At 49.1% G+C, this 25,748-nt stretch overlaps 11 protein-coding genes across 11 annotated transcripts; 4 read left to right on the forward strand and 7 right to left on the reverse strand.

Moving 5' to 3' along the window:
- Positions 1-810: 810 nt before the first annotated feature.
- N7481_012262 (lipid-binding SYLF domain-containing protein) lies at positions 811-2,109 on the reverse strand (the record flags this gene model as incomplete). Its single annotated transcript, XM_057271481.1, has 3 exons — positions 811-1,758; positions 1,818-1,933; positions 1,998-2,109. The coding sequence occupies 3 exons, from the start codon at positions 2,107-2,109 to the stop codon at positions 811-813; spliced, it is 1,176 nt and encodes a 391-aa protein (XP_057115669.1).
- Positions 2,110-3,103: 994 nt separating this feature from the next.
- On the forward strand, positions 3,104-5,825 carry N7481_012263 (putative C6 transcription factor; the record flags this gene model as incomplete). The annotated part of the gene is made up of 5 exons (XM_057271482.1): positions 3,104-3,859; positions 3,940-5,215; positions 5,276-5,468; positions 5,521-5,683; positions 5,751-5,825. The coding sequence occupies 5 exons, from the start codon at positions 3,104-3,106 to the stop codon at positions 5,823-5,825; spliced, it is 2,463 nt and encodes an 820-aa protein (XP_057115670.1).
- A 1,289-nt stretch (positions 5,826-7,114) lies between these two features.
- N7481_012264 (uncharacterized protein) lies at positions 7,115-8,406 on the forward strand (the record flags this gene model as incomplete). The annotated part of the gene is made up of 3 exons (XM_057271483.1): positions 7,115-8,146; positions 8,213-8,330; positions 8,381-8,406. 3 exons carry the CDS (start codon positions 7,115-7,117, stop codon positions 8,404-8,406), a joined length of 1,176 nt encoding a protein of 391 aa, XP_057115671.1.
- A 236-nt stretch (positions 8,407-8,642) lies between these two features.
- N7481_012265 (SDR family NAD(P)-dependent oxidoreductase) lies at positions 8,643-9,508 on the reverse strand (the record flags this gene model as incomplete). Its single annotated transcript, XM_057271484.1, has 2 exons — positions 8,643-8,832; positions 8,910-9,508. The coding sequence occupies 2 exons, from the start codon at positions 9,506-9,508 to the stop codon at positions 8,643-8,645; spliced, it is 789 nt and encodes a 262-aa protein (XP_057115672.1).
- Positions 9,509-10,075: 567 nt separating this feature from the next.
- On the reverse strand, positions 10,076-10,285 carry N7481_012266 (uncharacterized protein; the record flags this gene model as incomplete). Its single annotated transcript, XM_057271485.1, has 1 exon — positions 10,076-10,285. One exon carries the CDS (start codon positions 10,283-10,285, stop codon positions 10,076-10,078), a length of 210 nt encoding a protein of 69 aa, XP_057115673.1.
- Positions 10,286-11,371: 1,086 nt separating this feature from the next.
- On the forward strand, positions 11,372-12,181 carry N7481_012267 (uncharacterized protein; the record flags this gene model as incomplete). The annotated part of the gene is made up of 3 exons (XM_057271486.1): positions 11,372-11,399; positions 11,483-11,698; positions 11,793-12,181. The coding sequence occupies 3 exons, from the start codon at positions 11,372-11,374 to the stop codon at positions 12,179-12,181; spliced, it is 633 nt and encodes a 210-aa protein (XP_057115674.1).
- A 367-nt stretch (positions 12,182-12,548) lies between these two features.
- Positions 12,549-13,663, reverse strand: N7481_012268 (alpha/beta hydrolase; the record flags this gene model as incomplete). Its single annotated transcript, XM_057271487.1, has 2 exons — positions 12,549-13,544; positions 13,598-13,663. 2 exons carry the CDS (start codon positions 13,661-13,663, stop codon positions 12,549-12,551), a joined length of 1,062 nt encoding a protein of 353 aa, XP_057115675.1.
- Positions 13,664-14,424: 761 nt separating this feature from the next.
- N7481_012269 (Male sterility NAD-binding) lies at positions 14,425-15,303 on the reverse strand (the record flags this gene model as incomplete). Its single annotated transcript, XM_057271488.1, has 1 exon — positions 14,425-15,303. One exon carries the CDS (start codon positions 15,301-15,303, stop codon positions 14,425-14,427), a length of 879 nt encoding a protein of 292 aa, XP_057115676.1.
- Positions 15,304-17,851: 2,548 nt separating this feature from the next.
- Positions 17,852-19,464, reverse strand: N7481_012270 (uncharacterized protein; the record flags this gene model as incomplete). The annotated part of the gene is made up of 4 exons (XM_057271489.1): positions 17,852-18,193; positions 18,259-18,621; positions 18,680-19,271; positions 19,328-19,464. 4 exons carry the CDS (start codon positions 19,462-19,464, stop codon positions 17,852-17,854), a joined length of 1,434 nt encoding a protein of 477 aa, XP_057115677.1.
- A 1,831-nt stretch (positions 19,465-21,295) lies between these two features.
- N7481_012271 (phosphoribomutase PRM15) lies at positions 21,296-23,512 on the reverse strand (the record flags this gene model as incomplete). Its single annotated transcript, XM_057271490.1, has 9 exons — positions 21,296-21,459; positions 21,510-22,186; positions 22,239-22,528; positions 22,578-22,758; positions 22,821-22,830; positions 22,888-22,906; positions 22,978-23,297; positions 23,355-23,408; positions 23,494-23,512. The coding sequence occupies 9 exons, from the start codon at positions 23,510-23,512 to the stop codon at positions 21,296-21,298; spliced, it is 1,734 nt and encodes a 577-aa protein (XP_057115678.1).
- Positions 23,513-23,939: 427 nt separating this feature from the next.
- Positions 23,940-25,684, forward strand: N7481_012272 (fatty acid desaturase; the record flags this gene model as incomplete). The annotated part of the gene is made up of 2 exons (XM_057271491.1): positions 23,940-24,142; positions 24,208-25,684. 2 exons carry the CDS (start codon positions 23,940-23,942, stop codon positions 25,682-25,684), a joined length of 1,680 nt encoding a protein of 559 aa, XP_057115679.1.
- Between the last annotated feature and the right edge of the window lie 64 nt (positions 25,685-25,748).

Here is a 25,748-nt window from a genome sequence, read left to right on the forward strand (position 1 = left end):
TATATAGTATCTACTTACTTTCAATTACTTAGTAAACCCCTGTAGGACGTCCGTGTCGGATATCTCATACTAGAAACTTCGCTCTAAGTAAACGCCGCAGGAGATAGATCACAAAGCCGATCAGCAAAAATTATAATTCGGAGGATTGTTTATACAATTGTATCGCGGCCATTAGATAAAAATGATCATTCAGAGGTCTCTCATTCATTGAAATTCATATCGGTTTGGTCATTGCTCCAAAGATCATCCAATATCCCGAATTAAAAATTGTTATCGAAAGGGAACTCATCATGAAATAGCTCCGAGGAGGGAAACCCGAATATCTCATCAATAGGCAATGGCCCATTGCAATTCATCGCAGGAAAGAAAGCCGCATTTCCTCTGATAGTTATCATCAAGACCACCTCATATTTGGAATTGACCCCGGGTCCCTGAAAGAAGGCAAGGAAAGCTCTATCATGCCTTAGTTACGTTCTTGGAGACCGACTTTTAATTACGTATGTTCTGAGGATTTAGCTTGAAGATCCAAGCTGATATCAGGATTCACGGCAAAATGGAAAGAACTTTTTCCGTTTCTTGAGCAGTGTTCGAACATGACGCAAAGTATATCAGCAGAGGTCTAATTCTAGGATGCAGAAACACTAAATGGGACGAAAGCAGATCACAACCAGGACGGCGACTTAGCAGTCTATCATTTGGCCTCCACCAATTAATTCCGGACAGTTCTTATGAGAAATCTTGATTGACAATATTATGATTCTGACTACGCATCCAAAATGGAGTTTACCTAAGCCGGTCCTTTTAGAATTTCTAGCTGGTCCCTCCTCGTTTTTGTATCCTCAGAGGAAGTGGTTGTAGAGAATTTCGTTCGACAGGGTTTGGTGTGTCATCATCGGCCTGTGAATCTTTGGGGAAGAACGGAACTTCAGCGGGCAGTTCGAAAACTTCATTCACAGGCCCCGCATCTAGTTCATTGAATCTGGCAGGGTCCTCGAGTGAAGGCTCTCCGATATTCTTAGAAAAGTTGCCAGGAATATCAGTCGGCAACTCAAAGGGCATGTCGGCGGGTAATTCAGCAATAAATTGGCCTTTTGGTTCAGCAGATAGCTCAACAGGAAATCCAGGAACTTCCTGATGGATACCCTTAGCGAGCTCTTCGTGATAAGTCTTGGAATCACCTTGGTGATTATCCCGAGCAAGCTGCTCTGTCGATGCCATTGGTGAGACATCGATTTCATCATCAGGAATCCGAAATTTCTCCGAGTTCAAGATCTCCATCAACGGTCCAGCCTCTGGTGGTGGCTCAACTTTCCCACTCAAAAGCTCACTTGCCGATATGGTTATACCATACATCTTCTTATTAGCCTCCGGTCGCTCCCCAATAATTCCACCTTCCCATGATTTGCCACCGAAAATGCCTCGTGATTTCGAGTAAGCAAACATACCGGCCAGTCCTTTTGAACTCAATACACCGCTAAATTCCGCACTTCGTCCATATGGCCCCAGTGCGACAGAGAGGTTCTTGCCTAGCGTGATTGATCCAGTTTTCGTGAAGGCCTTGATTGCCTTTTCGCTATTTAGAACGAAGACGAAGTCCGTCTTTTCGAAGCCTATTTGGGTGCCTAATCCAATTCCACCCGTTGACATGGCTGACGGTGCGGACCAGCTGCCGTCTTCGAGACGGACGACGATGAGGCCAGACCCAAAGCGAAATGAGCCTACAATTCCTGCTTTTGTAGCGGTGCAGACAGCGAGGCCCTGCGCAGTATTGGTCAGTGTGATCCGTTATAATAACTTTTTGGACTCCAGTTGCTTGCCTTGGCGCGTGATAGGATCGCGCGTGGGATACCGAGTTCTGTATCCTCATCCTGAGCCTTTTTTGATTTGGGGTACAAGAATGATCTGAGAATTTTCTCTGCTTTTGCGCATTCACCTGATATAGGGGTTTTATCAATATTTGAATTCTCGGTTATGTGATACTCGAGTAAAGTACATACCGGATAAAGATGATGGCATCGGGGTATGCAGCTGGCTCTGCATTTTGGCCCACTTCGATGAAGTGGAGGATGTTGAACTAGAGCGTGATACTAAGCTCTCATTATCCGCCATGATGTCGAGGGCCTCGAGGGCGAGGACAACTTTCAATATGCTTGGTGGGGCTATTCGCGGTTTCGCTGATGTGGAGCTGTCCAAAGATGTGTAGCCCAATGTCGCCAAACACAAGAATGCTAGTCAAATTGATACTGGTGGGTTTGTTTTAAGATATTTTTATTGTGAAAGCTCCAGCAAAGGAACAGAAATTTGTTTGGAACGTCATGGAGGGGGAGTGCGAGGGGGGCCAAGCTTTTAGGGGCAATGCTGTCGTCGATCGGGCGTGGCCGGCTCGTGGCGCCTCGTGTTGTATTGTGGCTTGAGTTTTACGGACTCGGAGATGACAGGTGCTGAAACTTGAAAACAGAGGATTCCCATAGATCCTACAGCAATTCGGACATATGTATAATATCATGATTCTGGGTTTTGGCTATCTAAAATCCGAACAGATGCCCCCGGTTACGCGTGTCGTTTGGTCGAAATGACCAGTTCTTTGTTTATAACTTTCAAGTTGTAGATGTATCACAGACCCTAGGAATGTTAAAAATACATGGCATTCAAAATTCTCAGGTTTAAATACTAGCTCCAGTCTAATTAGATATTTTCAAGTTTCCAAATGGACTGTTTGACAAATCGTGGCTGGCTGACTCCAAAATATCCGAGTGTTACTCGGTACATCCCACCAAGCCGTCGAATATACCATATTTCCGTTCTAAGTTCCAATCCGAGATATGATAATCTAACGGCCGTAACAATCTCTGAAAGACTAACAAAAGACGCCTCTGGCTACAAGGTTGAGACTAGTACTGGAAAAGAGTACGCGTCCGAGATCGGAGGAGCTTTCCGGATTAGGAAAGGATCCCGCTGAGTCAGTCACGAGAAAAGTGGGTCCGTATGCCGCCGGACACGCGGGTGCGGGACAGCTTAACCGCATCGCCCCCGGAATTTTAGGGTAGATCCTCCTATATTCAATTGAACAAAAAAGGATCCAGGATCCAGTTCCAGATCCAGAATGGAGATCCAGGGCCTTGGAAGTTCACCAGCTGAGCGGCCCAAGAAGCGCAGACGCCGTACAAACGCGTGTCAGCCGTGTCGCAGCCGTAAGCTACGCTGTGACCGCGAGTATCCCACGTGTACCCGGTGCTCGAAAGGCAGGACGCCCTGGAAGTGTGTTTATGAAGATGGATTTCTATGGCAAGCTCCCGCCACAGTCGGCGCTTCAAAGCCATCTAATCAAGGGCCCACCGTTCCCCAACCTGAACAGACCATTCAGACGCCAACAGACTCGGGTTTGACGGTGTCGACTCGGCCGGACGCACTCGTTTCGACCACCAACCTCGGCCTCGGCCCTACGCTGGATGCTACACCTCAGGATGGCCCACACCAGCATGAGCCGGAGAATCGTACTCAGCATCATCAAAGCCACCTACATAATCATCACCATTCATTTTTGCACCCACATCCTCGGGGAAGGCACTCCGGGCCAGAGCGTGGATTTCTAGAGACTGTTCTCGGCGCGCCCAAGGCGGCGGTTAACCAGGAACCGTATGTGAATACGGGCTTGTTGCAACGGCAAAAACGATCTGCGCCGGAATCTGACTTGCCTTTCACGTCGCAGGTCGACAGTGAAGACATCGACGAGGCAGACGAGGAAGATACCTTGTCGCCGTCACATCAATTGGATCTTTCGCCACGTATAATGATGAGGGGCCGCGAGACGAAAACACGTTATAGCGGGTCGGGCATCTATGCTAACCTTATCGCTCAGGTATGTTCGAGCATTGCATATTTCTCGTGGAAAAGATAAACCGTCCTATCTTCAAGGTCATTGGTGTTAATTATGAACAGTTTCCCGATATTAGGCCCTTTGCTGAAGAGATCAGAGTAACAAATCCGATCCTTTCTCAAGTCAGCCCCGATTTAGTTCGCGTCAAGAAGGGACTTTGGAAACGGGTACCTCTCAACACGCCTTTCCCTGAGCCCACGGCGGCATCATTGATCGCTCTCTTGCCATCACGTGGTGTTGTTGACGAGCTCGTTGGTTTATATATAACATACATCGAATGCCAACACCGCATCCTTCATGCCCCGTCGTTTCGACGGGAAGTGGACCAATTCTTTGCCCTGATGGATAATCCTAGCAATGTTTCTACCGGATTTCTAGTGCAGCTTCTTCTCGTTCTTGCGTGTGCGTGGAATCTTGCGGATGTAGGTAGTTTGCAGGAGAAGAGCCCAACCCCGCTCAAATGCTATACTGCCGTTGAGTGGGTGCTTCATGCAGAGAAGTGGATCGACAATGCGCAAATAAAGCGGCCGGAGATCACAGCCTTGCGGCTATACATCTTGCTGGTAGTTGCGCAAAATTGCTTCGGAACCAAGCGCAGCAAAGCTTGGCTTTCAACGGGTACCCTCATCAGACAGGCAATGCTAGCGGGGTATCATCGGGATCCTAATAAGTATGCCCGTATCTCTGTCTTCAATAAGGAGATGCGCCGGCGGATATGGATGACCATTGTGGAACTTGATCTCCAAGTCGCTATCGATCGAGGCATGCCTCCGAATATCCAAAGTACAGACTACGATACTCTCCCTGCACTAAACATCAACGATGATGAGATTCATGAGGGAACCACGGAAGCCCCTCTGGGCCGTCCTCTTAGTGAGATCACCGATTCTTCGTTTGCAACGATCATGTACCGGTCGCTGCCCATTCGACTCAAGGCATGTCAACTCATGCACTCTCCTCGAATCAGCTGCCGCTACGAAGAAATACAGCGGTTAGACTGGGAGCTCAGTCGACACTTTTCGCGGATTCCGGTATGGTCGGTATCGGAACCCAACGATCATGCCAGCCAACTCAAGGTCACCCTTTGGAAAGCCATGATCGAGACAAGGCTAGCACAAAGCCTTCTTTCTATCCATACCCCATTTGCGATCGAGGCGCACCGGGAGGCGCTCTTCGCACCCTCGGCCCGTTCCCGCCTTGACGCAGCGGTGAGGATTCTCACAACGCAAAAAAGACTATATGAAATCTCACAGCCACTGTCACTTTGCATGCTGGGGGAGTGGACCGTTCAGGCCTATATCTCGATTTGCCAGCTATTATACTTGGCGAAGGAGAAGAGTATGTACCACATCATGACCTTCTATTGTCCACACGACTTAACTAATTTCGACTTTCTAGCCACTTGTAATCCTTCCAGCCCCACGTTCACACTCCATACACTACCCGGCCTTCCAGATTCTCTTATCTCACTCGTCGAGATAGCTCTCGTATGCCTTGAAAACCGCTTCTTACTTGTCGTCAAGGGCGCAAAGGATTACTTCTTCCTCTCAACAATCGTCGCCCTAGTCAAGTCCAAAGTCTGGCCGGCTCAGTCCATGTTGTATAAACAACAGGTCGTAGAGCGAGTCCTTTCTTTTGCACAGACACTCTTCACTCGACATGCTACCTGTGAACATCTGGGGGGGCCCCGGAATGGGCAGTTTCAAAGATAACCAGGTCGCTACTTTTGTTTCGACGCCAGGCATGGCGACCGTGATGCCATCCGACTTTGATGGCATTCTTCCACCGTCGAATATGGTCGTACCGGTGAGTTCACTCTGCTCCATAAATCCGACTTCATTTTTCTTCAAGCCATACTGACTGACCACTCCAGCCACCTGATGCTTTCGATCCCTTCCTCGACGTTTTCGACTGGGAGGATCTAACGGGGATTGCATTGGGCAATTAACCTGGCTGGCTATTCCTCACGCAACAACATGTATATACAATCCATGTACCATATCAACTCATATCGACGATTTCCCAACCAAAAAGGGGCACCCGGAGTGTTGAATTTTTATTGTAGCCGGGCTTCGGTGGAACATTCTTTGACACAACCCCTGATCTTCACCGATTCAGGGATGCCACTGCGAGTGATTTCATCGCAATTCTTGGCCGTAAGTGATGAACCTGCTCTTCCAAGCTCGGGGGTTTCGGGGCGGCCCTGATCCACTATGAGCTCAGGGTGCCGATCCTGTCGCCCCTGCAAGGGTTGTAGATCACGATCATCACTGCTACAGAAAGCTCCGGGTATCCTTCTCTCTATTTTTGTAAAATTGTGATTTATGATATCCGTGTGGATTATGCAAGCGAATATCATCACTAGTGGCTACACTGCACAAGGCTAGCACTAGTTTGCGAGGCCTTGCGAAGCGATGGGGTCGCTTAGCGGCCCCAAAAAGATGGCCCCAACGGGCCAGGCAATTGGACCCTGTGTCTGTGCTTGTGAGGCTACAAGGACAAAAATAAATCAGTTGGGCCGATATCCATATTCAAAGAAGCCAGGTCATGCATACTTGCAGACCCTGTTGGGGCCGGCATGGCAGTGTCTTCTGTAGAGACCGTGGGGGCGGGGTCCATCCATTATCATAGCCAGGCAGCGATGAAACGATTCTCCCAGTGGGGCAAGATAGCCATCTTCCATTGGATTGTCTACTAGGGTATTCCGATTCACCTATTGGAACCCAAGGATAACCTGCTAATATCGCCCGTTAGCCCTCCGTACCCTGCAGCCGAAGATTTCATAGGCCTCCCGCTCTCGGGGCCTTCGCTGTCCCGCGTCTAGCAGGGGGAGTACCTGGAAAATACTTATTTTTATATGCACGCTAGCCCCGGGGCTAAAGTATATAGAAGTATCCACTGTTGGCCACGCCTAAAACGCTTGGCTTTTGTTTAGACTCGATCGGCGGACCCTGGGCTGTGCACTTTTTTTTATTCTTGCTGCCCTTGTGCATATGGAATTTGCTTTCTCTTTATATTTAAAGGTCATTGATCACCATCATCTACTTTAATTTTTTTGCCTCCAATCGACTCTCAACCTCTTTCAGCTTTCTCACCCTAGCATGCGCCGTGCAACTTGATAACTAGTCCGCAATCCATCTCACTAAGCGCTGGCGCATCGCATTATCTGCGCTCAGCTTTCAATTGAATCGCTTCCCTCCAACAGGAATAAATTCTGTACATACTATTGAAAGCATCATGCTAAGCAACAAATTGCGCACCCTGGCCCTGGTCCTAGGAGCCGCCCTGGTCAGGGCAGTGGACGCAGCGCCAGCATCTCAAGGATCATGGAACTCCGCATTATCGCAAGTCTTCGAGACGACCGATCGACTCCCGCTACCGAATCTCGGTAACCTTGTCGCTCATGATCCAAACATCGTCCAGTACGAAGACCACTACTACCTCTTCAAGGGCGGACACCATGTCCCGATCTTCAAAGCCGACAATCTCAGTGGACCCTGGGCCCAGATCGGCACCGTGCTAGACGATGATAGCATCATTGACGTCGGGAACCGGTCGCGACCCTGGGCCCCGACGACAATTTTCAAAAATGGCACCTTTTATTGCTATTATACACTAAGCCACGCCGGGAGCCGCCATAGCGCGATTGGAGTTGCGACGACCACTAAATTAGACGGCACTCCGTGGAAGGATCACGGTGCTGTGATTCGGACTGGGGAAGGGGAGGGCTCCGATGTGTTCCCATTCACCCAGACGAATGCGATCGATGCGTCCTTTATCACCGACCAGGAAACTGGAAAGTCTTATCTGAATTATGGCAGTTTCTGGCATAATATCTGGCAGATTCCGCTCGCCGATGATCTTCTCTCTATTGAGGAGCCGCAGCATCCTGATGCGGTTCAGTTGACCTTTATGCCGGATGAGAAGATTAAGCCGGAGGAAGGGTCTTGGATGAGCTATCATGACGGTTATTATTATACTTGGTTTAGCCGTGGCAAGTGTTGCAAGTTTGGTGGGGAGAAAGCAGGTGGGTTCCCTGGTAGGGGCCAGGAATATAATATTCATGTTGGACGGTCGCGGAATGTCCGTGGTCCGTTTGTTGATAAAGATGGAGATTCACTTGTGGAGGGCGGTGGCACGGTTGTCTATGCTTCGAATCATGGGCTGGTTTATGCGCCTGGTGGCCTGGGAGTGTTGGCTGGGAATGACTCGACCCCGGATATTCTCTATTACCACTACCTCAACACGAGTATTGGGTTCAAAGATGGAGTAGGTTTGAGCAACCCTCTTGCAATCCGGAAGATGGGCTAATGTTTTTTTTTTTTCTCTTTCTAGGATGCGCATCTCGGCTGGAATTTGTTGAAATATCAGGATGGTTGGCCTGAAGTTACAACTGTGAGTGCTGGTGCCATATTCAGCCTTCCCGGTTGGCTCTATTTGACGACTTTGATGGGTGAGCCCCGTCTTGAATTCCCTTGGACGATCTTTTGCTGACTTTTCCAGGGTTCTGGCTATGTATCTGGTTCTAGCGAGCCTAACCACAGGCCTTCAAGTTCATTTTCATTCGAATTTGTTTTCAGCGATTCATATAGCTCATGAGCGATGGCGTCGGGTAACAACCCTGGAACACTTATATTTCTTGAATTTAGATTGCATGTACATGATCTCATTCTGCATGGTATATGGCTCATATTTGGACATACAATAGAGGGAAACATTTTCACATGCTCCATCTGGCTCCACAGTACACATCACTCCTGGTATTTCATGGATCCCATCCACCATCCACGCTGTAGACCTGTCCGGTCGTATACGAGGCCGCATCACTCAATAGGAACACGACTGTCTGGGCGACTTCCTCGGGTGTTCCAACCCGGGGAATGACAGAGGGAGGCACTGCTGGACCACCCTGAATAACAGCCGCCTGGTCAAGCAAAGGCGTTTGGATCGAGCCACTAATGAAGAGGTCAGATCAAATCAAGTCGCGTCACACCACCTGCCGCCAAATTTCCCTAGGACAGAACAAACTTACGGAGCAACAGCATTAACCCGAATATGCGGGCCCACCTCCTTTGCAACAGACCTCGTCATCCCAACAACCCCATGCTTCGTTGTCGAATAAGCCGCATGCAATGGAAATCCCCGAAGTCCCTGAATACTTGACGCATTGACAATACTACCCATCCCCTTGCCGTCGGGCCCACATGCCATGATTGCCCGCAGCTCCGCCCGCAGGCAATACATCATTCCAGAAAGATTCACCCGTACCAACATATCCCACTCGTCGTCCTCTTGGTCGACAAAGCGGCCAACCCCGTGCTGTTTACCGATTGCCCCGGCCATGTTCGCTGCGCCGTCCAATTTGCCGAAGCGTGAGACTGTTGCGCTGATCCAGTCGTTGACGGCCGCTGCGCTTCCGATGTCCAAGACCGTTGTCATGATATTCTCGGCGTTGGGCTTCGTGCCGCTGCTGGTGCTTTTGGTGATCTCTTGCACTGCGGTTGTGAGGGTTTTCATGGAGATGTCGGCTAGTGAGAGGCTTGCGCCGCGGGCGTGGAGCTGCTTTGCGACGGCGAGACCGATCCCACCAAGGCCTGTCACCACATAGACCTTATCCTGAAATGAGTCCATGCTGTTTGGTTGGCTGTAGGGTTTCGCTTGGTGATTCGTAGGGAGTTGTTGAGGAAAATATGGCCCTGAATCAAAAATTGAGAAAGAGACAGTATTTTCAGGCGGGGTCGGAGGTGACCCGTGTTACATTGTGGCGGACGATCGAGTGACAATTCTTTTGTGTCATTCATGGGGAATTTTGTGGAGTAGCGGGGTCTTTTGACAGTTGATGTTTCATCCGGCGCGGCTAAATTGGGGAAACGCACTGCACTCTGGTGATGATAGACTGATAGTTAGTAGTGGGGATTCCAGGGGTTCGATGCCCAGGTGGATAGATATTAGCCACTCTACGGCTGCCAAATTGGCCATCTTCTCCACATCGCAATTTCGAAAAATTGGTATAAAGCGATTTTGAGGCGTATACGAGTACACATATGTTTGGTTGTACTCCATCCTCTTCATCTCATGAAAGGCCACAGCATACTATGCCTTGTGTGCTTTATTGCGGGATCAGTTGACAAGCTCAGGGGCCTGATGTCGATACGCTTGGAACAGAGTATCGAGCTCCTCAGATGTCTGGAGTGTTGCCTACCACTCCCTGCCCATTAGACGGTCGGCTCTCGTCATCCTGGACTGCAACAAACCAGGGCAATCCGCAAGCCCACTCAAAGGATTTGAGATACTCGCACGGCTCAGGTCGGGATGGCTATCGGCATAGCTATCGACGTAGCTACCGGCGTAGACAGCGGAGGTTGTATGCGAAGCGGAGGAATTGGATTCATCCAGGCAGAGGACCATTTCGGGGCGGGTTTCTGGAGCTTGGAAGGAAAGGGTTCCCAGGTGCAGGAAGCAACACGTGGTGAATAGTGGAAAGAGTTTAATCAAGTTCAGGAGCTCAAAGTAGTGAGAACATGGAAGATGCGATCAGTGTGAATAAATCACGGCAGTTCTAGTAGAATAGTACCACACACAAGAGCCGATGCAGCCAGATGCGAACCCAATATAGTATAAAGGTAAATAGGGTGAAATTGGGGTCCATTCTGAATCTGAAATTCAAATTCTCACAAGGAACGCCCAGTCCTGCCGGGGTTCCAAGAGGCTTGGTCGGACCTCCTCGGTTTATGGAGCAAAGCGTGGTTAGTTCTATATCTTCATACTAGTATTCTGACGAGGCTAGAAGCCCGCGTCAAGTTCTTGATATCCACGGGATGGATCCACCCCGCATATCACCTGGGAATCTATGGAAAGTCTTCGCTTTGACTGTGTCCCGTAGACCCTGGATCGGCAGAAATCAGGGGGGTTTGCTTTGAGGCTCAGCTCGACCTTGTAGTTTTAGATTGACTAAGCTTAAAGTCAGCCTCCAACCCTCGTGTATGAACCATGTCATGGTGCAAACTCGGATCGACGAGCAGTCCAAATTGGCATTTCGCGGCAAGTCTTGGCCAAACAAGGCACGCTCTGGTTCGCAATCCAATCCTTTCTTCCAATCTACTTCTCAATCTACTGCGGAGCCTTGTCCCTATGCAGCAGTGGTACTGTCTCATTGTGCCAATGTCACTGGTCAACGACATTTTCGAGATCCACAATTGCAAACGAGGCTGGACTATGTTTAGCCTACTTCCACTTGGCGCCCCCAATCAACATGCCCAGTTGGCCGATCCCTGTCTTTTTGCACAGACCATTTCATGCGGCTCTCCTTTTAAGGGTCTTACACCAATTCCCCTCCGCGATCCTACCCTCTCCGCATCGCCTCCACTTTTTCTCAATTCCTGAATTCGCATCCCTTAAAGGGTCCTTTCGACGAGTAGTCGTCTTTTCCCGCCTCGATGTCTGCCAAAATCGAGCCCGGTTATTCCATTCGCCGGATTGACCATTGCAACGAAGATGAAACTCAAACTGCGGGTGCAAACGAGTACGTCGTCTGTTGTCCAAAGGGACACGAGCTATCACTTCAGCAACGTTCAAGCGACTTGAACTGGCTATGCTTAACCTCAGTTACACAACCTTTCCATAAAGTGTGCGCGAACTCAACTTGGGACTTGTGGTATGCGGAGGGGTTCTTGTGCTGCGAGCCAGGCATGATCGGGTATCTTAGCAAAGATTCAGGTGGTGACATCAGAAAATCGACTTTTGGCTGCAACACAGATGCATACATCAAGAATAACGGCACTAAGCTAAATATTGAACGTGGCACACGCTCGACTCCTGATTGTATGTCATTTGCGATTTCCTGTTCCACTGTCCCCCATCGATTCCCATCATTTCATCACAATAATTACTTGAGATCTGACTGACTCATTCAAAGATCCTAACTCTGGAAATTCCACTACGAATAACAGTACCACTAAAGCGTCGAATAATGGTACGCATAACGATACAAATATCCTTTCGAATAACGACACGAACGATGGTCCGAATAAAGGCGCGATAGCTGGCGGAGTTGTCGGGGGTGTCTGCGGCATACTCATAATTGCCGTCATTATATTTATTTTTCTCCGTCGCCGTCGCTCAAAAATATCCAGCAATTCTGAAAAGAGTCCAGCCGAAATTGAAGGGGAAACTAGACCATTCGGTGAACTGGATGGCACCGCTTCTAAACGAACCGAGCTTGAGGCCGACACAGGATCACGACAAGAGTTGGCTGGCCACGCATTCAAGAAGACGAATGAAGGGCCGCCCTCTGAGCTAGCTTGATACATAATACTCTAAAACTATTGAAAAGAATGAGGACTGGGGCTTTCTGAGGCATTTGAGGTGTTTATAATGGAGTTCTGGAGAGTTTGTCTTTTTGTGTTTAATTACCCCATTGTGTACCAAGCCTACTTTCAAAAGACCGTGACATTAGCGTCCTTTCATAATCCATGGATGTTTTGACCTTGAACTTGGACCTTTAATGTGCATCTATCTCTTGAATCGAAATGCTCGCTACATCACGGTTGCCATTGAAATCTTTCCCACCAAACAAATCAAGTTGTGGGATGACAAAGAGCAGTTTACTTCCGTAGATCGTTCGATTTTGAACCCCCTAATAATACTCCGAGAAGGGAGAACTTTTATTCGCCTATATCATTCTAGCTACTAGTTCGTTCACTCTCTCCCTGGGTAGTTCCTGGCGCAGAAGCCATCCAATATGCCAGACAGTATCCTCCTGAGACTTGATTGACTGCTTCAAGTGAGGCCAGATATTGAAATGGCCGTGCGGCATACCAGGATAAACATCAAGCTTGACCTCGACCCCGCTTTCTTCTAGGGCCTTTGCATAAACCAGACCATCATCGCGAAGAATGTCCAACCCGGCGATCTGAACATACGTTCGAGGAAGAGCCAAGTCAAACCATGGAAGTGGTGTGGTGAAGGGCGTGAAATGCTCAGACAGAAAGTCTTGCTGGTAAAGAGCCTCGTACCCTCCAATAGACTTTGAGTCAAGACCTGGATTTCCAGGAGCATTCGCATTTTGTTCTCGAGATAACCACATCGCTTTGTATTTCGCCGGCAGTGTCTCTTCACTGGTGCACACTGGGACACTGGTCAAAACTCCGGTGATCGGTGGAGAAAGCTTTTCTCTTGCTGCATGATGAGCAGTGACGATGGAGAGATTACCACCAGCCGATCCGCCACCAATCACAAACCCCTTGGAAAGGTCTGCATCGAGAGCTGATGGGTTGACAGCTATCCATTTAACAGTGTCCCATACATCGTTCGGGGCAAATGGGAATTTGTGCTCCGGCGCCAGACGATAGGAGAGTTGAACAACCGTAGCTTTGTATAAGTGTGCGATCGCGCGGGCCCAGTTGATGCACTGAGTGTTGGATCCCATCACGAAACCTCCACCGAATATGAGTACCACCACTGGATTGACCGAAGACGAGTTGAGCGGCTTTATGATGTTCAGTTCGCTTTGGTGTCCGTCGCGCATTGGGATATTCATCACAGATTCCTGCGTATCGAATGTTGGGCAAGTCTCATATAGCTTGTTCTCCATGGCGTCAACCATTCCCCGCAATTGCTCAACTGGTAGCGAAAAGTCGAACTTGGGAGGTGGAGCATGTTTAAGGACCTGTGGCATTAACCGTCAGGGCATGTGGAGGAATAAATGCCGATCTCACTCACTTCTTCAAGCTCTGGGTCGATGATACCCATTTTGAGTACATCCTCTTTTGTCTTGTATTGATCCATTTTCGTCGATGCGTGAGTTTTGCTGGCAATGTGATGTATAGGGCTCATTCAAGTGACGCTGTCTTGGAACTTATTCTGCTTCTCCTTATTTTATGAGGTGAATTTAGAGCCCTTTATAAGAGAGCTACGTGTAGTAGTTCTATGGAAAGTGATAGGGATCCGATCATGATGACTCATTTACATTCACAATGATCTCCAGGGCTGTCATACTGATTGATGCGCGGTACGAAGTGGACCCATATCAATTTGGGCCCGATTTATACTTCACTAATTGGACAACATGAATCCTAGTAGAATGACATAAAATCACTGCATTGGGCTATATTCAGCGCGTTGTATTAATCTGGAACAAGCCCAATCTCGCCAAAAGTCTGCCCGGGAAATCTTTCTCGCTCACCGCTGGGCTATCTCAGATTTGAATTTAACTCATTCTTTGATGCTTATCGGATTATTACGGTGCTCCATAAGCGCAGAGTGGTCAGTAGTTGTTTATGTACTCGTATAGCGGTACTGGTATTTTACAGTAGCACCGCAAAAATTTCCAAGCCCTTATTGACCGGCTTGGTCTACGCCTACCTAAGGTATCTACTAGTCTGTCATTCGAAGGCTGTCAAAAATGGAGGGCAATAGGGGAGTTCAAACTTTTGCAACGCCACTGTAAAATGCCCCTATATACAACTACTGATCACCCAGCGCTTATGGAGCGCCGTAGATTATCCTGACCTAGAAGTGGCTTTCTCTATTTGCGGGACACCAAATCTTTAAAATTGCCACTGCTCACACCAATGTTTCATCAACTCGGGCGATACCGCCTCCGCCTGTCGCATCGCCAAACTATACGGCTCAGTACGCGTAGTAGACATTGTAATTCCCTTCGACCCCATCTTCGCACCCTCTGCTGCCAATCGATATGTATCAAGCAGTTTGACCGCTGGGTTTTTGTCTATGCTCAAGGAATTGACCTGACTCTTTTCGAGTGCACATATCCACTCTTTAAACGAGACGACCTTTTGGATTCTATCAACGTAAAAGTCACGTAGCGTTGGTATGAGACTAGACCAGTCTGTAGGTTTCGGAATGAGCGCATGGAAATACCCGGTAACTTCTTCTGCTGGTCGAGGACAAGTCACACCGGAGACATCCAACACCATACTGGCAATATCTTCAACTGGTGCCCACCCAATGTTATCAAACGTGCCAAGCGAGTCAGGCAGGAGGCCTAGGTATAAGGAACTGCAAGCCAAGCTTGGAAGCCACTCTTGCGGGTTCCATTTGCCTTTCTTCCCGCGTGGGCCCGCAATTTGACCAACTCGAACTGTAACGATTGGCACGCCTGATTCTGTCGCGGCTTTGTCAAGAATGATGCTGCTCGCGAGCTTTGACTGATCGTATCCAAACAATGCGAGGGACCAATCTGGTAGAGCCTTCTCAGGTACAGGTACTTCCGGAGTCGGCCATTTTTCAACGGTTCCAACAGTGGAAATAAACGTTATAGGCACGACCTTTCTCGTCTCCTTTTCGGAAAAGTCAACCAGGTGACGCACTCGTCGGATTTGCGGCTCAAATGAGCTTACGGACATGTTGACATTCACAGACCAAGCGTTGTGGATCACACGATCTATTTCATCGGCGAGTCGCATTTTGACCTCAGGGGCAAGGCCTAAATCTGGGTCGGCAAGATCGACTTGAAGGAACTCCGCTCGAGAAAAGTCAGTCGACAGTCCCCGGGTTGAACTGGCCTCCGTTTGGCGCTCGCGACTGTTGGCACCACGGTTGAAACAGATCACCTTTTTCTGAGCCCTTATTCGTGTTTGGTGTCCGGACGGCACTGTGGGGGTCGTCTTTCATCGTGATGAATGTGTCGTTGATGTCAATGTAGAAAGCAATGCGAGGGGTGAAGAGGGATATGAGCACCTTCCAAGTATATTTCAGCTACTTTTTGAATGATTCCGATGCGGGGGAGGAGAGCTCAGCGTGGTGATTTGTTCCGACGTGGCGCGACGCATCTTATGCACCGTTCATGCAAGTCGGCTGTAGGTAAAAAGGAAAGGTAGTCAGCCAAGCCGGGCTTTCCTCCGATTAGTTAGGGTTATGACCATATCCTTATTGGTGATATAATTCGAACATAAATATGAAAACAAATGGGTATCTCAAGAAGAAGAGCCAAAAAGAAATGGCAGAAAAATGCATATACATGAAGAAACAACACCGGACCGCCGATCATCACCACGCCGAAAAAACCAACCCACCAACCAAAACAAAAGCCCACAATTTCCTCCCAGGAACCCTTTTAACCCCAGCATTTGAATTCGTACTCCCATCCCCACCATAATTCACTTCTCGCGCATTCAAGCAATATTGCACGTCCTGCGCCTGAGCATCGGAGCTCGCGGTACAAACAGCCGTGCACGGCTGTGGATCTTCATAGAACCAAATACTCGTGCTGCAGCAGGATTCGAGTATTTTAGACATGTCACTGCCATGATGATCTTCCTGGTATAGCGGGACGAGGGTTGAGAATTTTGAACCGGGGATCGTGGGAAGGTTCTCGCTCGCGTATTTGCATTCTGCCGGTTGGGTATAGTTCTCAGTGGCTGGGGGTGACATGGTGAAGTGAAGTTGTAACTTTTATTCCGTGGTTGGATTTAATTTCACGAGTATTGCAAGGAAATAGGCAGAGAGGAGGCGAGCCAATGCCGGCAGAAGGGGGGGGGATGTTGGCGTGGATCGATCGGGTTGGACCCTTTCGTCAGCCCCGGATTCGGATTCGGAGGCTAAGGCTAAGGCTGAGCCTAAATCGGAGAGGGTTCGCTGTCTGCGGTGCTGCGCATGCCGGTGTTATAGTGTAGGGAGGTGTCGAGTATCTAATTGAGTACCACGATCGGGCGAAAAAGGATCACGGGAGCGCGTGGAGGGTGATTTCCGCGAATTTCCTGCTGAGTCGAGGGATCCGCGGCCTTTTAAACTCGCAATGGTTCGGTGGGGGTTCGCTGCCAAGACGCTATTGATGCATTTGCTGCCCCTGACCTGAGCTGACCCTCTTCACCCATCACTGGCCATCATCATCCCCTGGGCCTTTTGGGAGGGGGATACGTCTGCAGAGGGTAGAATACTGCCCATTTTGTAGACTGATCTGCGACCTCTGCGGTGATTTGTGCTAGTGTTGGGTGGTATACATCCGATCGATGCAGGGGAGCGCAAGGGGCGGTGGAGAGTGTTTCCTCCCGTCGCGTAGCCAATCATCGTCACGGGACCCCCCGCAGTCCAATGGAAATGACTATTTACTATTTACACAGTCAATTGCTGTGTCCTCCAGAAGAACCGAGTAAGAAGGGAGAATGATAATGTTGAGCATTATTAGTATATTAGACTGGATTGAATTAAATTCTCTTTAAATGTCACTATTAAAACTTACTTTAGGTTAAAGACTGCAGATGTAATCGATATACTTAATAATCTAGTAGAAAGATGCACAAATTATACCGCCATGAGATAAGTATGAAACTGTTTTCCTTGTCTACACCTACCCAATGGGTTACCAGTCTGGGTTGGGCTCTGGTTTGGACGGTTTATGCTGAAGTCTACGAGTGACTTATGGCGCCGCTTAAAGCTCCTCGAAATGACTGGATCCATAACTATTTCCTAGGAATAGAAGTATGAGAGATCATTGGACATGAGCCTTCAAGGTGCATATAATGTCTACTAGTAGAGACATACAGAGACGCTCACCCCAAACATTCTCATTCTTGATGTGATATCTCCGGCCCCGCTCATCCTTACCCGCACCAGGGTTAATGTACAGGGATTTGCCAAAGGGACGCCCCCGGACGTTTCCTGGGTGGGGAAACATAGCCTAAATACTGTACCCTAATCAAATTCCGCCCCAGTGAGAAGGGGGGGGGTTCTTTTGAATAAGTCTGGGATATTGAAACACCTGCACCTAGTACCAGTAGCTTAGTATAGTAGGTATATAAGACCTTACTAGTACTAAATAGCTATATCTAGCTACAACAAATAGTAGTATTTTTCTTACTTTTGTGACCTAGTGGCCCTATTATGTTTTGCTCCACGGCCTACTAGTAGGTGCTAGAATTCAAGTTTGTGATCACTGCGATCGACCCGTCTGCTACGCAAACTGTCATTGTGCATTCCCCTTCCATTACTTATATCTTCCATATATACAAGATTCTATAGAACCCCAGCAGCCGCCCGATTGGCCCGTCGCCACATCTCCTTACGCCGTTCATGCCCAGAGTCAAAATCATCTTTCCACCGTTGATCAAATACCGGTAAACGCCGCCCAGGCAAACCCTCACCAGGCTCTCCTGCAAGAAGTCGCAAATTCTCAAAATAGTCCTTGAAATCCGGATTGACCACCGCAAAAGCGGGCCCATCGCCTTTCAGCGCAATGCGCTCCATCTCCCATTTCTCCTGCTCGGATACTGGGGGTAGCGTGGCCTTGCCGGCGAGGACGCGAGCCGCAGCGACAGCTTGCCATTCGAAAACTTTAAACGTTAATCCTGCACCGACCTATATGGGAAGGCAAAGTTAGTCTTCTGTTTTATCATGGTAAGGTACATTGGGATAATACATACCGCTCCGACGAACACCAGGCTTGGATCGTGGCGGTAAAAGACGTGCTGGTAAAGATCAGGCACTCGATTATTCCGCGTAGGAACGTGTGGTAGGAAGGGAAGCGTCCATGTGAATCCGGTACCGAAGAGTATATTGTCCACATTGGACTCGGAGGAACCGTCTTCGAAGTATACAGTGCGGCTTTCAGCATTGATTTGAGAAATTGGTGCCCGTCTTTGGATCTTGGGATGTTTGAAGGCATCGTCTCCAAAGAATACGTTGTAGCGACCGCGAACGACAGCGTGAATGGGTGATTGCGCCGTATCGATGAGACTGACGGCCGTGTCTGCGGCCGATACCGACGCACCGACTGTAATGACTTTCTATTGGAAGGGTCAGCATTTGACAAGATACATGTTCCATCGGAGGAGGATATAGTACCTTTCCCCAGTACTTCTCTGGGCCTCTGTAGTGCTTAGTATGTTCGACACTGCCGGGGTATTTTGATGAGAATTCCTCTAACCCCGGAATAGCAGGAATATATGGCACAGCATAATGACCAGATGCCACAACGACAGCATCAAACTGCTCCGTCCACCAATAATCGGATGGAGTGCCATCGTTTAATTCCCTGCGGCGAATAGTAAGGATCCATTTCTGGGTACTGGGCTCCTTAACCGCTTGCTCGACGGTGGTGTTGTATTGAACCAAGCCATGGTGGCCCTTTGTAGTAAACAAATCCTCGACATACCCCCTAATCACCGAATGATGTCGGAACGGAGTCTCAGGGCCGTGACGATCAATAGACCACTGCGATCGAACGGTTGGAATGGGCTCCTGGGAATACGACATGACGCCTGCATCCACATTCGTCTCAAGTCCAGGGTAAACAGGCGAGTCTGTGAAACGGTCCTGAGAGCTTGCCGGTGTTCGACAAGGTAAGCTGCTGGGAATATCCAACGGCGCATCAGCTGTACGCGCAGCTAGTCCTTCGAAATCAACCACTTGTGGTGGTGGTTCATGTCTTGAGACCCTATGACCGAGATTAGCAGTTGTCTTAATCGAGATACATATGTGATGGTCACAAACCAACAACCACCCGCTTTTTCCTGGCGCTCAAAGACACGGATAGTGTGAAATGCCTTCTCCTGTGCCAGGGCATCTACCGCAATGGCACCCGAAGGACCAGCTCCGATAACAGCGACGCTCTTGGAATCAATAGACATGATGTAAATAGCGCTGTCGTCGCAAGAGTTGATATATATGGAACAAGGTATCAATTGACGCTCCGTTCTTTTCAACGTGGCCAGAGTTCTCTCGGCCGAGGCTTTTTTCTTCGGAATTGTTTGATCTGGGGAAGTTGGATTAGACATCGTCACGCCATCGGGGCTTGTACTTGCGCCTAAAGAGCAAGGGCCAATCTGGATGAACGGAACATAATCCACTTACCTAGAGCCCGCTAGAATCGCAAAATTGAAGAATCAGCGCTTATACTTATGCCGAGTATTCAGAATCAAATGCAATAGAAAATGCCATCCCCGGATTTCGCAATGCCGATTCAACTCGGCTTTGAAATTTCAGTTTGACCCGCCCGATCGGCCGGTGCCGACGCGGCTCTCGGCAAGTGCAAGCCGCGGGACTAAAAATGAACTACATACTATGCCGAAACGATATGATATGATATGATATGATATGATTTGAATTTGAATTTGAATCTGAAGATTAAACAGGGCATTTTCAGCCTTAATCTGAAATTAGGAATGAAAAACTCGAGGACTTCTTGAGCCACATGGTCTACTCCCCCACACAGGCAAAGGTGGACCCCAGACCCGGTGACAAGCCACATCGGCCCGGTGCAAAGGCACCGATTGATGATCGTAACACTCGTAACGGGAATCATGATATCGTTTGGCAGCGTTACTCTCAGTTGGGTTCTCTGGCTCCTGTGGGAGGTCGAGGTTGATAGAACATCTCCCAGAATGAGGATAAGGGGCTTTCAACGGTTCATAGCAGGCGTGGGTGGTCTTCTTGCCATGGCCGCATGCATGACTCGGTCTATGGGTTGTGGGCGCGCAGGTATGCTTTGGAGTTGACTGTCGCGCCTTCGCAGAGCTGTGGCATGCGTGATTGTGTATATGGACTTGTACGCCCGAGCAGTGTGGCTGCTTTTCTAGATGCGAAAATCGATGGACGTCGCAGGGAGGGGAAGATTTACTTGCATTCACGTTGATGTAGTTCAGTTTATTCCCATAATGAAGGCTCTCTTCTGAGGTTGAAGTGGTTTCCCGGGTGTGTTCTTCGGTAACTACTCCAATACAGCATTTGTGATTGTGAGGGCTGCTTGACATGTGGATTTCAGGGATGGATTGCATTGCGGCGCTGCTTCAATATATTAATTTATCACAAATTGTTCTATTTGGGACTATATTGTACATACGGATTCCGCAGCTCGAGATTGGTTGAGCGAACACAGTTACAGGAGCAACTCGCTTTGCTGTGAGCTTCTTGACCCCGGCAGGACCTTTTCATTTCCGAATTGTCTGGGTATGTCTGGGCCGGCACATTGACGTGACAGTAATGACTTAGAGGGTTGATTTGTCGCCGCAGGCTGTGCTGGCAAGCCCCAGAAGAAAGCTCATGCGGTGGAGTCTGTTGACAATGCGCTTGGTAGATCATGTTCAAGGTATAGCTAGTATCTGCAGTTTCTCTGTATGCTGCCTTATCTGAGTAGACTTCAGTCCTATTTCGTGCTCATCATTGTCGGGGGATTTTCTCATTATAAGCTAAGACTCGTAGCTAATATGTCTGACCACCTCAAAGTTCCGTGCGACATCAACTGCAGTTTGCCTTTTACTACCCCAGCCTAGCACCCCCCATTCGAGTTTAATCATGGTGCTCAAGGGAGTATATCAGAGCTATTGTAGTCCCGGCGGCATTTCGCAGCTCAAAGTTACATCCTGCAAATGTTTGCTCGGAAAAAAACGATTCATGGAATATGGCACGAACAAGGCACTATGGCTCAGGGTGAAATATGTGAAATGAACTGGAGCGATTATACTAGTGATCCAGCTCTAAAACATGCCCGGAAGAGGTGGGAATCTGCTTGCTGCACGTCATCGAAGGGGTGTAGCGTTGGACCCATTCCTCTGAGATAGTCATGAAAGCATCGCAGACTGCTTTCGTCGCATCGTCAAGCGAGTCTCCATGACTCTCAATGTAGACTAGACATAAATCAGCATTTAGAATTCCCGAAATTTGCAAGAATCCTCACATTTGACCTTGGGCTCAGTTCCCGAGCCGCGGAATGTGAAGCGTACACCACGATCCAACCAAAGTGTAAGCATTTGACTTGTCGGGTCTTCGGGCAGATCCGGCTTATTGTTAGAAGATGCGGAGTCATAACCCTGAGTCAGGTCTCTCCATCGCAACACCTTGAAAGTACCGAATTTCTTGTCAGCGAGGAAAGAGCCACATCTGATACCCTGGAACAATTTGATGGTCAGTTCCGGGTTCGGAGATCGGAAATAATTGTTCATGGTTTCATGATGACCGTGCGTTGCGAAGATTTGCTGGAGCTTATCATAAATCGTTAATCCCTGGTCTCTCCATTTGGCCTCTGCAGCGAGGAACACTGCAGCTGCCGTGATGCCATCCTTATCATAGCAAACAGAAGGGAACATGTAACCAAGGGCCTCTTCGTAAGCAAAGGGGACAGTTTGGCCATCCTTCTCGATGTCCCGAGCAACATTCGCCATCCATTTGAACCCGGTCAATGTCTCTTTGAATTGGCATCCCTTGGCAGCCGCCATGCTGCCAAGCATGCCACTAGACACTGTTGTCGTTAATACCGTTGTTTTGGATAAATCTGTAATCGTATCCAAAGAGTCGAAGACATGAGAGGCTAGGAGAACGCCAACGTGGTTTCCTGTGAAGAGAAACCATTTGCCACTATATATGGTTAGATCTAATGTCACTTTCTTGGGCTTGAGAAAACACCTACTTGACCTTTTCTGCAACAGCAAATCGGTCTGCGTCGGGGTCATTAGCAATAATCAAAGTCTTTCCTTCTTTGTCTGCAGTCTCCATGGCGAGATCTAGAGCCCCTGCCTCTTCGGGGTTTGGGAACTTGACAGTTGGGAAATCAGGATCGGGCTTCTCCTGCGCAGGAACGGACACGAAGTTCTTGATTCCCAATGATTGGCACACTGTTGGCAGGACTAGACCACCGACCCCGTGAAGAGGTGTGTAAACAAAGGGTCGTGGGGGCTTCCAGTCGGAGACAGTTGACCTCTAAATGTACATTAGCCAAGCCACTTGCTTGGATCTTCCTACTACTTACAGCATATTGCTCAACCTGTTTGACGTAGTAAGGAAGTAGTTCGCGATATGACTTGTCATGCAAGTACTCGCTAGGGCGCTGGTCTTCCCAAGCAGTTGGCCAAGGCTCCAGGTTTTCGAGGATTGACTGCGCAATTTCCCCATCTTCGGGTCTGTTGATCTGAGCACCATTGCTTGAATATCTGAATATATTTCATTAGTATTGCATTTCATTCTCAAGAAAGAATCACATGGGTTATCGTACACCTTGTAGCCTATGTAAAATTATTTTAGTAAGCGTTAAATCAACATTAGATGAAGAAGAAACATACCATTATCTTGAGGCGGGTTCTATTGGCTCATGCGTTAGCGGATCTTCGTAAGCTCCGTATATCCGGAAGGATCTGGAATAGTCCTCTTACATGGCTAGCTGTGACCATAATACCAGCCGCGGCCTTGAAATGATTCACGCCAAAAGGAACCAAGGGAGTTGGCGCTTCCTGTTCGAAGAACCAGACTGGGATTTGCAAAGCAATAAAAGCGTTGGCAGCGAGCACGGCAAACCGATCTGAGTTATGGCGTGCATCGTGACCAATGACCACACCCTGGGAGGCGATCTCGGGGCGTTGGGTCTTTATGAATTTCGCGAGACCCTGCGATGCTTGGATGACCGTCAACGAGTTCATACAGGCAAATCCAGCGGCCATGCGGCCCCGCAGACCGGCCGTGCCGAATTCGATGCCTGCCCGTCCATTAGATCTACAACGCACTAAACAACCCCCAGGAATGATCCACATACGCTGTCTGAGACGCAGTTCAAGCTCCGTCTCGGCCCCATCATCTCGCAGTTGCTCTATTTCCGAGCGTGTGTTGGGGTCCTATAGTAGATATATCCGAATGAGATCAGGCAACGAGAGCACGAGGCAGAATTGTTTTACCTGGTCCCACTGCAGCCATGTTTGAACCAACGACGAGAGAGAATCCTTGCATAGGGTTAGACACCAACCGCGCCACCAGAAAGAATCAGGGATGATCAGACCTGGATCATCATGCCACTGGGGTCCAATTGTTTAGGATGGGCCAATGTTCCAATGTTCCAATGAAAATGGAGGTGAATGTAAAAAGGGAAGTAGTGAAAGTGGACAGTGGAAGTGGAGGAAGTGGAAAATGGCAAGTCCGAGGTCGATCGGCGGCCCCGCCTGTCTCCGCCCCTGCCCGCTGCGACTCGGACAACACACTTCTGCTTCTGTTTTTGCTTCTGCCTTCACATCTCTTTCTCCCCCTTTCCTCCTCCTCTAACGACCCCTTCAATTCGAAAGATATGTTCCTGTGATTTACATCCTCAATCCTTCCGGAGACCTTGCCTTTCCTGCAACCATCTACCATGGAGAAAGCCGCCTCCCGACCGCCTCGCAAGGACACTGTGTTGAGCCGCCGCTATATCGAGGGCTTGATTGCAGATGGGAAACATGTCATTATCTTCGAGGGCCGTGTCCTGAAGGTAGACGCCTTTCTCAAGTTTCACCCCGGTGGAGAGAAACCAATCAAGCACATGGTAGGCAGAGATGCCACAGATGAGATCAATGCGTATGTCTCAACAAGGGAGAGTTTGAGCCATGCTTTTGCTGACCATGGAACCCAAATCGACTTAGGCTACACTCCAAAGAAGCTCGCGAACGTATGCTCTCGTTTCAAATCGGCCGAATCCAAGAGCCCTGGATCAACTTCCTGCCTGTCATCCAGGGTGGCAAGTTCCGGTTTTACACAGAAGAGACCTGCTCCAGCGAGGAGGATCTGCCTAGTCAGGACACCTCCAGCCAGGAGGGATCGCTACCACCCTCTCCGATCTTCGACGCCATCGACTCCAAGTCCGTGATTCGCCGCAAACGTTCCTCGCCAGGCACCGATAGCTCCGCATCCACTCCACCAAACGAAGAATCACACTCCAAGTTCGGCTTTCTGGACGCTCGAACCCGCGATGAAATAGCCCTAGATACCTCAAAATACCCCTCGCTGGATTTCGCGTGTCAGGAAAACATCAAGCAAAAATACCGTGCGCTAAATCAGCGCATGTTGGATGAGGGCATGTTCGATTGCAACTATTGGGCCTATTTTGTTGAGTGCTGCCGTTACACACTCTTCGCCGCGCTGGCCTATACGTTTCTGCGCATGGGCTGGTGGGGGACGTCCGCGTTCTGGCTTGGGTGTGTCTGGCATCAGCTTGTGTTTACAGCCCATGATGCTGGCCACATGGGAATTACTCACAATTTCCACTTCGACACCGTCATTGGTATCATTATTGCAGACTTCATTGGAGGTCTGAGCTTAGGGTGGTGGAAGCGCAGCCATAATGTACACCATATCGTGACCAACGAGCCCGAGCACGATCCCGATATTCAGCACATCCCGTTCTTTGGCATTTCACATCGCTTTTTCAACAGCCTGCGGAGTACTTACTACGACCGTGAAATGACCTTCGATATCCCATCTCAGTCCTTGCTCAAACTACAACATTATACCTACTATCCAATTATGATGCTTGCCCGCTTCAATCTCACCCGTCTGAGCTGGGAGTACTTGCTGAAGGGTCAAGCGCCTAGAAAAGGCCCGGCATGGTGGCACGTTTATCTCGAGTTTGTTGGCCAGGCGTTCTTCTGGTACTGGTACGGTTACGTCGTGCTTTACAAAACTATTCCCGACTGGAGCAGCCGCCTGCTCTTCCTCTTGGTGTCCCACGTCATCCCCTCCCCCTTGCATGTCCAAATCACACTGTCGCATTTCGCTATGTCCACTGCCGACCTCGGGATTCACGAATCTTTCCCCCAGAAAATGCTGCGCACCACTATGGATGTCGATTGTGCCCCTTGGTTGGACTTTTTCCACGGTGGTCTGCAGTTCCAGGCTATCCACCACCTTTACCCTCGGATGCCACGTCACAATCTCCGTCAGGCCCAGAAGTATATCCTAGAATTCTGTCGCGAAACCGAGATTCCGTACGCTATATTCACGTTCTACGACGGCAACAAGGAGGTCATCAGCCGACTCGGCGACGTCGCCAAGCAGCTTCGCATCATGGAAGAGTGTCGAAAGTCGATTGCGGAGGAGGGCGTCTTTTCCCATCATCACTGATTACAGCGTGCTTTGGATCCTCTTATATAACCCATAACGCATGCTGGACATGCGAACGAGTCTC

Source organism: Penicillium waksmanii, assembly GCF_028829765.1.
Source record: "Penicillium waksmanii strain IBT 27052 chromosome Unknown utg000010l:1.0-3698451.0:1.0-3701458.0, whole genome shotgun sequence".
In the NCBI taxonomy this organism is placed as follows: domain Eukaryota; kingdom Fungi; phylum Ascomycota; class Eurotiomycetes; order Eurotiales; family Aspergillaceae; genus Penicillium; species Penicillium waksmanii.